At 37.3% G+C, this 11,944-nt stretch overlaps 1 protein-coding gene across 1 annotated transcript; it reads right to left on the bottom strand.

Moving 5' to 3' along the window:
• Positions 1–943: 943 nt before the first annotated feature.
• LOC128238483 (placenta-specific gene 8 protein-like) lies at positions 944–11,406 on the bottom strand. The gene is made up of 4 exons (XM_052954446.1): positions 11,247–11,406; positions 8,560–8,698; positions 5,199–5,338; positions 944–3,063 (listed from the first exon to the last, which is right to left on the bottom strand). The coding sequence occupies exons 2-4, from the start codon at positions 8,675–8,677 to the stop codon at positions 2,971–2,973; spliced, it is 351 nt and encodes a 116-aa protein (XP_052810406.1). The 5' UTR covers positions 8,678–8,698; positions 11,247–11,406; the 3' UTR covers positions 944–2,970.
• Positions 11,407–11,944: the final 538 nt, after the last annotated feature.

Genomic DNA, 11,944 nt, shown 5'->3' with positions numbered 1-11,944 from the left:
TGTGATACTCCCAGTAGAAGACTGTACTTTCGGTACTAGACAATACTCCCAGTATTAGACAACAGCCCCGGTACTAAGCCATAGCCCCGGTACTAGACCATATCTCCGGTACTAGACCATACCCCCGGTACAAGACCATACTCCCGGTACTTGACCATACTCCCGGTAGTAGACCATTCCCCCGGTACTAGACCATACTCCCGGTACTAGACCATTCCCCCGGTACTAGACCATACTCCCGGTACTAGACCATTCCCCCGGTACTAGACCATAATCCCGGTACTAGACTTTAACCTGGTACTAGACCATATTCCCGGTACTAGATCATACCCCGGTTCTAGACAATACGCCCCGTACAAAACTATACCCCCGGTACTTTGTGATACTCCCAGTATAAGACTATACTCTCGGTACTAGACAATACTCCCAGTATTAGACAACAGCCCCGGTACTTAGCCATACCCCCGGTACTAGACCGTATCTCCGGTACTAGACCATACTCCCGGTACTAGACCATATTCCCGGTACTAGACCATACTCCCGGTACTAGACCATATTCCCGGTACTAGACCATACTCCCGGTACTACACCATATCCCCGATACTAGACCATACCCCCGGTACAAAAGTATAGCCCCGGTACTTTGTGATACCTCCTGTGCAAGACTATACTCTCGGTACTAGACTGTACTCCCAGTATTAGACCGCAGCCTCGGTACTAGACCATACCCCCGGTACTAGACCATATCTTCGGTACTGGACCATACCCCCGGTACTAGACTTTACCCCGGGTACTACACTGTACCTGACCATAACCCCGGTACAAGACTATACCTGAAGTGCTAGACCGTACCCCCGCAACAAGACTGTAAATTCTGACAATCGCTGTAAATTCTGACAATCGCTGCCACCATACTTTAAACAATAAATGATAACACATTAAATGTGTTTATACTGTTTATTTTATTGAACATACACCCGGACACAAATAATAATAAATTTACATTTTTAAAACATCGTAGAATTTGAAATCTTACAGTTATTAAACGGAAGAAAAATGCAAGAGAAAACGACCTTTAGATTCTCAGCTATTTTTCTGGCTCCTTTATATTTTTCCAGTTGCATGACAGATCTTAAGTCAGCTGATGAAAAAGGTTGTGATCTCTTTATTGTTTCTGGTTCTAATTGACAAAAAGTTGGGGTCTTTTCAATAATAGTTTGGGTCTCTTGTGTACCTTTGATTGCTAAGAACATGCATACATCTTGAATAATGCCTGGGAAGGATAAGAGTTGCAAGAAGGAAATAAATAATATTACACTTATATGTACCTATCCTCCTATATCTAAGCTTACATTGATAGCCAAATTAAGATAACACTTTCTCCCACCTCAGATAAGTAGATCCATTAATTTAACCATGCTAGAAATTCTTATCTTGCCCACGGGCGAATATAAAATGCCCGTATGGAACTTCTTTTAGTGGTCACCACATTGTAATTACCTCCCTTGTTTAAGACTGTCGTCTGTAGCGCATCATGGAAACCTTGCCTTGTGGCAATATTTAGAACGCTAGTTTATTATTTCTCGCTTCAAATGTCACCAGAAAATAGTTTTCACGCATATTTCAAGAAATAATGCTTCACTCTTCTTAGAACTATTTAAAGACCGATCAGGCCATTAACACACTCTGAATCACTGCGCGAATATCCATGACAACCACGAATTATCGCATATCCGTACGCAATACATTTTAACTAAATTTTGTTTAACTGAGGTGGGAGAAAACGCATCTACCATAGCCGCTCGTGTAAGATAGGTTTATCCCGACCCTCGCGCAGGGTGTTTTGCGGAAACTTGGTAGACCTCGTTTCCGCAAAACACCCTACGCTCGGGTCGGAATGAACCTATCTTACACTCTCGGCCATGGAAGATACTTATATTCTCCCACCTAAGATAAGTAGATCCAATAATTTAACCATGCTAGATATTCTTATCTTGCCCACGGGCGAAGATAAAATGCCCGTATGGAACTCCTTTACCACATTGTAATTACCTCCCTTGTTGACGACTGTTGTCAGTAGCATCAAAGAAATCTTGTCTTATTGTAATATTTAGAACGCTAATTAATTATTTCTCGCTTCAATTGACATCATAAAACTGTTTTCATGCACCATTCAAGAAATAATGCTTCATTCTCCTTAGAACTATTTAAAAAAAACCGATTTGACTATTAACATTAACTGGATCACTGCGCGTATATCCATGACAACCACGTGCTATCGCATATCTATACGCAATTATTTTCACTAAGCAAAAAAGAGTTCCATTAAAAAATACATTTTTACTTAATTTTGTTTAACTGAGATGGGAGAAAAAGCATCTACCATAGCCGCTCGTATAAGATATGTTCATCCCGACCCTCGCGCAGGGTGTTTTGCGGAAACTCGGTAAACCTCGTTTCCGCAAAACACCCTACGCTCGGGTCGGAATGATCACTCTCGGTCATGGGAGATACTTATAATCTGTGCATAGTTTTCACAACTCAAATACAACCAAGTTATACGATCACTTGACGTTTTGGATAACTACCTTTTAAAATATGGTTTGCAAACGTATTTTAAACTCATCTGTGTTAATTCTTCTACCTTTACTTTTAATGTAGTATACACACAAACAGGTCAATGTTGAAGTAGAATTAAGCCCATATGAGAATCCACAGATTGGTATCGATTAGTAAACATTGATAATTTATTGCCACCAAAATAATACAAAAAAAACCTATTTCTCATGCTTTAATATCGCACGAATTAATAAACAATTTGTTCTTACATATACAGAATAAACAGTCGTAAAGTTACTCTGTTGACAAAACAACATGTATTATCTTCATTTAAATGCAAGGTAAATAAAGGTGCACGATATCTCTTCGAAATCATCTCACTATCATAAATGGCCCGGGCTGCTGGTCAATTTAGAGGCCCATAGCTTCCAGTTCTCTTTGCATTTGGCAAATGGCACACATGCCGCAACACGACATCACCATGCAGTCACCGCAGATGGAACCCTGAAACAGAAGTGCATTACATTAATTTCCATGCAGTCGCCGCAGATTGAACCCTCAAACAGACGGGCATACCATTTATTGCTATGCAGTCACCGCATATGAAACCCCGAAACAGACGGGCATAACATGTATTGCAATACAGTCACCACAGTAGGAACCTTGAAACAGACGGTCATGACATGCATTGCGATGCAGTCACCACAGATGGAACCCCGAAACAGACGGGCATAACATTTTATGCCATGCACGTCAAAGGTGATATAAACCTGTAACAGACGTTTATTGCCATGCAGTCACCACAGATCGAACCCTGAAACAGACGGGCATAACACTTATTGCCATGCAGTCGCCGCAGATGGAACCCTGAAACAGACGGTCAAAACATGTATTGCCATGCAGTCGCCACAGATGGAACCCTGAAACAGACGGTCAAAACATGTATTGCCATGCAGTCAAAGCAGATAAAAACCCCAAACAGACGGTCATACATAGTTTTTAGGTAAAATGTATGCTAATTCAAAGGTCATCATTTGCTTTGTGAATAGTTTTCTAAATGTCAAAAACTACTCAATGTATTTGAAAACTACCTTTGGATGACAAATTCAAAATTAGAACCGTTTTAATAGTGGCATGCAATATTTGAGTGGAATAAAGTTTTGCAAGATAAGACCTGAATTTAAAAAGGAGTATTTATCGGTGAAGTTTTAAACACTGGAGTGTAGTATTTGTTTATGTGTGCACCGACTAGCTTTTATGACGTCTGCTCAATTTTGTTTAGGCATTTTATAACCATTGAATGTAATTCAGATATCATTTAACATTTTACAGTGTAAAATATAAGATTTTTGTGTATAGAAGGTTATTTCGTATTTCTTAATAAATTTTAAAGCTGCAATCTCACAACTTTTTTGTCGTGGAAGAGCAAATTTTTGCTTTAATATCTGCAAACCAATGATATAGGATTGCTGACTAAAATCAGATCGTAGTTTTTCATATTTGCGTTCGAAAATTAATGCTTTATGATTTACTAACGGTTTAAGAAAAATGCATAAATTATAATTTTTTAAACTTAAATATAAAAATCTGCGATCTATTTTGCCAGTATTCTTATATAATTAGTTTCCGTGTTTTTTTCGCAAAAATTTGCTCATTCCAAGACAAAAAATATAAAAAGTGATCAAAACGTCCAATCTGTGAGAGAGCTTTTAAACAAACTTATAAAAAAGCATATTGTTTCTTCCTGGATATTTGCCATCATTTTTGCAATTGTTTATTGTTGGTAAGGTTCATATTACTTAATATTTACAAGGAACAACTTGTGATAAATTTAACCCGACTCTCGTCATTATTCTTCGTCTTTGTGCTAGGGATGGTATTAAGCGCAATGCGAAACCTTACCTTATTTGATCAGCGTATCAGCGTATGTATCATTTGTAAAACAATGTCTGACAATTGATGTAGTCATTGCGTTTATACCATACATATTTCACTTTGTGTTAAGATATGACATTTTGCTTTTCGTTTTACGTTTTCGTCCTTGTTGGCCTAATGAAAGGTTTCCCTGTCATCAGTGACGGAAGATAATTTCGTTCATTATAATAAATACTTAAAACATGAAAGGAACTGTTAAATTTCATTCAAAACATGCTCACCAAATGAAATATAGCAAAAGAAAATATCGATATGAGTTGCTACTACGTTCCGATACGCATGACTTTTGTTTGATAAAATCACACACCTAAATCTTAGCAGGAGAACAAGGGTGTTGGAGTTTTGGTATGATTCGCTTTATTCTTCTGACATTTATTTGCATTTTAATGATTTATGTGTACACACATATTAGGATTTAAGAACACACTTCGTCCTAAACAAGTATTTACCTGTAGGGATCAGATTGTCCTTCCTTGGGTAAAGGGGCCATGAGACCATTGGTGACAAACCAGGGCATGCGCATATACGCTCCCATCTGTACGGATATATAACAGCTTATTATCAAATTTAGCATACCTGAGCACCTTCAAGCGTCCTTATGACGGTTATAGAGGCCATGAGAACATCGGGTTCAAACAAGGACATGCGCATACACTCATCCGTCCGTATGAAGTTATCAGACTTTCTTGTCACATTCAACGTACCTGGATTCCTCCAAGCGTCCTGATTCGGGCCCTGAGAGCTATTAAACCCCCGGTGACACACCAGGCCATGCACATACATTCTCCCGCCCGTGTCGAGATGTTACAGATTGCGCACGGCAGGCAGAAATACGTAATCAATACTGAAATAAAAAAGGGCTGCGTTAATGTTTACATTTCGAAAAAAGGACTAAAGCACGAATAACAAAAAAAAAACGAAATCCCAACTAGAACATTCACATTCATAGTGTTCGATTAATGTTTCTTTTTTTCATACTGCATGATACGTTAAATATTAATTTCTCAGGGCAAGGGTTCCATATGGCACAGTCATGTAACATGCACTATAACTTGGGTACCATATGGCATCTGCATAGTCATGTAACATGCACTATAACTAGGGTACCATATGACATCTGCACAGTTATGCAACATGCACTATACCATGGGTACCGTATGGCATCTGCACAGTCATGTAACATGCACTATACCATGGGTACCATATGACATATGCACAGTCATCTAACATGCACTATACCAGGGGTACCATATGACATCTGCACAGTCATGTAACATGCACTATAACTTGAGTACAATATGGTATCTGCACAGTTATGTAACATGCACTATAACTTGGGTAACATATGACATCTGCACAGTCATGTAACATGCACTATAACTTGGGTAACATATGACATCTGCACAGTCATGTAACATGCACTATAACTTGGGTAACATATGACATCTGCACAGTCATGTAACATGCACTATAACTTGAGTACAATATGACATCTGCACAGTTATGTAACATGCACTATAACTTGAGTACAATATGGCATCTGCACAGTCATGTAACATGCACTATAACTTGGGTAACATATGACATCTGCACAGTTATGCAACATGCACTATACCAAGGGTACCATATGACATCTGCACAGTCATGTAACATGCACTATACCAAGGGTACCATATGGCATCTGCACAGTCATGTAACATGCACTATACCATGGGTACCATATGACATATGCACAGTCATGTAACATGCACTATATCATGGGTACCATATGACATCTGCACAGTCATGTAACATGCACTATACCATGGGTACCATATGACATCTGCACAGTCATGTAACATGCACTATACCATGGGTACCATATGACATCTGCACAGTCATGTAACATGCACTATACCATGGGTACCATATGGCATCTGCACAGTCATGTAACATGCACTATACCATGGGTACCATATGACATTTGCACAGTTATGTAACATGTACTATACCAGAGGTACCATATGGCATCTGCACATTTATGTAACATGCACTATACCATGGGTACCATACGACATCTGCACTGTCATGTAACATGCACTATATCATGGGTACCATATGACATCTGCACTGTCATGTAACATGCACTATACCATGGGTACCATATGGGCATCTGCACTGTCATGTAACATGCACTATACCATGGGTACCATATGACATCTGCACTGTCATGTAACATGCACTATACCATGGGTACCATATGACATCTGCACAGTCATGTAACATGCACTATATCATGGGTACCATATGACATCTGCACAGTCATGTAACATGCACTATACCATGGGTACCATATGATATCTGCACAGTCATGTAACATGCACTATACCATGGGTACCATATGACATATGCACAGTCATGTAACATGCACTATATCATGGGTACCATATGACATCTGCACAGTCATGTAACATGCACTATACCATGGGTACCATATGATATCTGCACAGTCATGTAACATGCACTATATCATGGGTACCATATGATATCAGCACAGTCATGTAACATGCACTATACCATGGGTAACATATGCTATCAGCACAGTTATGTAACATGCACTATACCAGGGGTACCATATGGCATATGCACAGTTATGTAACATGCACTATACCATGGGTACCATATGACATATGCACAGTCATGTAACATGCACTATACCATGGATAACATATGATATCAGCACAGTTATGTAACATGCACTATACCATGGGTAACATATGATATCAGCACAGTTATGTAACATGCACTATACCAGGGGTACCATATGGCATATGCACAGTTATGTAACATGCACTATACCATGGGTACCATATGGTATCTGCACAGTCATGTAACATGCACTATACCATGGGTAACATATGATATCAGCACAGTTATGTAACATGCACTATACCAGGGGTACCATATGGCATATGCACAGTTATGTAACATGCACTATACTTTGGGTACCATATGGTATCTGCACAGTCATGTAACATGCACTATACCATGGGTACCATATCGCATCTGCACAGTCATGTAACATGCACTATACCATGGGTACCATATGGCATATGCACAGTTATGTAACATGCACTATACCATGGGTACCATATGGCATCTGCACAGTTATGTAACATGCACTATACCAAGGGTACCATATAGCATTTGCACAGTTATGTAACATGCACTATACCATGGGTACCATATGACATCTGCACATTTATGTAACATGCACTATACCAAGGATACCATACGAAATATGCACAGTTAGGTAACATGCACTATACCATGGGTCCCATATGACATCTGCACAGTCATGTAACTTGCACTATACCATGGGTACCATATGACATCTGCACATTTATGTAACATGCACTATACCAAGGGTACCATACGAAATATGCACAGTTAGGTAACATGCACTATACCATGGGTACCATATGGCATCTGCACATTTATATAACATGCACTATACCATGGGTACCATACGACATATGCACAGTTAGGTAACATGCACTATACCAAGGTTACCATACGACATATGAACAGTTAGGTAACATGCACTATACCATGGGCACCATATGACATCTGCACATTTATGTAACATGCACTATACCATGGAGTACCATATGACATATGCACAGTTATGTAACATGCACTATACCAGGGGTACCATACGACATATGCACAGTTATGTAACATGCACTATACCATGGGTACCACATGATATCTGTACAGTTATGTAACATGCACTATACCATGGGTACCATAAGACATATGCACAGTTAGGTAACATGCACTTTACCATGGGTACCGTATGGCATCTGCACAGTCATGTTACATGTACTGTAATAAAAGTAAAACTCGAGTGTGATATAGATCAAATCCATTTGGTTAGCCACACCTCAGGTTTAAAGTGGTACCATTGAGAACAATAATTGAAATGATTAACGTCGTACTGTATAGGTTACTAGATTTATTGAACTGTTACAGCTGAGTACAGCATGAGCCGTTGTTACATGAGAGTTTTGTACTGTTACCCACATGATTTGCAGTCGGAGCAGCAGGCAAAAAGCCCGCTATCCCAGTCCCTGTGGCCTTGGACGGACCCGATCAACATCTGTCTGGCCCCTGGCTGCTGTGTAACCACTACGGTAGTCATCTTTGTTGTTCACCGGAATAGCTGCAAGCGTGTGCGTTATATATAAGTTATGAAACAAGTCATTGCCGAGGCCAAATGTAGCCATCTGTGTTGTTCAATGGCTTGCAAATGAAGCATGCCTTATCGTGAAATATGGCCAAAGACATGTCTTTGTTAATTGATTATTGTTTGCGCTAACCCAAGCATATTTTGATATTATTGTAAACTTATACGCTTTTTGTGTGTGTATTTATTCCTTTATAATGCAGTATTAAAGACGGTTGCCTTGGTAAAGCCCCTTTCACATACACAAAAAGCATTTTTGTGTCATGCTTTTAGCCGGGCAACGGCAGAGTGGACTGACGTACCTTGGATATATGTGGATTTGAAAGTAGTGTTTAGTAAATAAATATGTCGTGCACGACTGTTGAAGGAAAACATGTAAATAATACAATGAAAAATACAGGTACAAGCCAAGTAATAAAAACCCTGCTTAGAGGCACAAAGTAATGGCACATACAAAACAAGACGAAATGCACCACGAATGTATCACCATCGACGGAATTTCTGCAACGATCTTGCGTTACTCATACATAATTTATATTACGATTTGCCATGAACAACCTTTACCTATAATTTACCTGTGACCTTGAACTATTGAAATATGCTAGAACAAGTGTAAGATTACATGGATGGAAATTAGCCCCAATATCACGTACAGTTTTATAAACATTTCTGGCAAAAAATCTTTTCTAAATGGTTATTATGCCTACACAAGTTCAATCAGTTAGTTTGAGTGTAAATCATTATTGCATCTGTATTTCCTAAACATATCATATAAATGTAGTATGAGTATATTGAATGGTACGATGATCTATAGTGTTGTATATAAATTTAAAATCTATTTAGTCATCTTGCAAGGTTATACAATTTTAATATCCGCTTTTATAATAGTACACTTAAATAACAATATAATTTCTTAAATACTCAAGTAATCCAACATAATACCTTTTATTGTAGAAAAGTGTGCAGTATCTATTTCGAAGCATTTCAAAACTTTTGTGAAGTAAACATTTCCGATGAAACAGTTCTAAATGGAAGATTAAGTAAACTTGACACCAATGTAAATAATAAAAAAGTACAAAATAACAGTCATAAAAAACTTGGTATCATGAAAGGAATGCAAATCCTTTAAATGTATTACTAAACGTCCAGGAAAAAAAACGATGAAAACACAATATCGGTCATTTCAACACATTAACCTAAGACTAAAGCGGTGTTTGGTATTAAAGATGCACTCTTACAGACTGGCAGCAGATTTCACGTGATTTTGATTTTTTTTACCAAAAATAAGCTTATTTTCGCATCGACGCCTATTATTCAGTCACATAAAATTACTCACAATAGAACAGATCTCAATTTCGTTTTTCTCAAAGCGTTTGTAACTCTTTTAGCCATAAAACCTCAATTATCGAACGTAAATATGAAAGTCTTCGATCTGTCAGAGTGCAGCTTTAAAAAATATAAATTGTATTTTTTAGATTTCGATGAAACCATGAAACGGATAATTAGAAGCACTGTAATAAAATATATCTAACCTACAGCCCCTTGAATTTAAATGTATTCATAAAAGGTAGCTATTAAATGAAATTAATATCCAACCCTCTGTTAAAAATGCAACGAATGCGGGATTGTGAAAAGCATAAAGATGAAAGCGTTTAAAAGGTTGGAATGCTATTGCGCGAGATGCGTGATTTTGCAGTTTTACAATTTTGTTCACAGGCAATAACAATCGAGTACAGAAAATGTTGAAGTATTCAGTGATGAGATTTGACGTACCATTACGCTTAATACGGGAGAAAATGAGGGTTTATACTTAATACCTGAGAAATAATAATGATACTTAAGTATTTTGATGATGTCACTAATTTGTACTATAGAAATGCAATCAGTGTGCAATCAGTGTAATGAGGTGAAATTAAATCTGCAGAATAACAACAAAACGTTACAGTTAATAAGAATAAGTTAAGAATTGTATAATTACTGTTATTGTTGCTAAAATGTTTAACAGATAAACATGAGTGTATTCTACGTTTAATGTAGCTATGAATCAGGGCCAGTATTCATAAAACATTTAGTCATTTAATAACTTAACGTAGGAATCGCACCTATCATATAATATCTCAACTATATCCGAAACACTTCATTTTCAATAATTACAAAACAACACAAAACATACTTTTACGTTGAAAACACTAATACTTATCTTGTAATTTGACTATGTAAAATTTAGTAAATTATCATAAGTTCAGAGATGACTTAACAAGTTTTATAAATACCGCCCAAGAATCAAAAAAACAGTTTAAAGGTTTATAATACCATTTAAATTTTTAGACAATGCAGTTTATAATCCCAATGTTATTAGTTATATTTAATGTATAGTTAAATATAATAAACTGTTTATTTCAATAAACCTAAAATTGACTGCTTTTTAGCCACAGTCTGTTCATGCACAATTATTGTATTCCGTATCATATACTAAATACAAATTATATGCATATATATAAAAAAAAATCTGTAATAAATGTACCTTGTAAGAGAAATAGCCAACAATAACTTTTCCGAAAATGTCTTTAGATGGCAAATGTGTTCCTCGCGGGCAAAGAGAACGACTACACTACTTAAGTTAGATGCAGGGCACGCAAATAATATAGTTTAAGTTCGACCTTCGGGTTTGGTTGCTATTAACTCCAGACATATAAAACTTACTCGAATATCAGGAAGTTTAAATCTTGAATGAAGTTGGTGGACCATCCGAATTTACGCACTCATTTTGCTGAAGATAAAATCAGTACTGCACCCAGGCTCGTAGCTGCCTATACGCGAGTACGCGGCTGAATCCACATGATTCTGACACAAAATATAAAAAACAACCATCTGCCGAGATAAGTTTATTGTTGTTGATATATGATCCTAAAACTGTCAATTTTCTAGTACTAAATAAAGCGCCACAGAATGCCAAGCGTCACCAAATAGTACCATTGTTTTCAAAATATCCCGGGGGGGGGGGGTTATATATATGTGCTGTTATATTTTGTAGAAATTAGTTAATGTCTGCAACTGACACTTCAAAATATCCTTTGAATCATATCATAACATTTATTCTACATAAAACGTTTACAACATTTACAGCCAACATAAGCTTTATATCACTTTGTCCAAATTTGCAAATTCTTAATTCAGATTTGGCCAACAGTCGATATTTTCACAATATTTTATTGATATTTG

The sequence above is a fragment of the Mya arenaria genome, chromosome 6 (genome assembly GCF_026914265.1).
Source record: "Mya arenaria isolate MELC-2E11 chromosome 6, ASM2691426v1".
NCBI classification, from domain to species: domain Eukaryota; kingdom Metazoa; phylum Mollusca; class Bivalvia; order Myida; family Myidae; genus Mya; species Mya arenaria.
The sequence above is the reverse complement of the archived record's forward strand: the minus strand, read 5'-3'. Positions and strand labels throughout refer to the sequence as shown.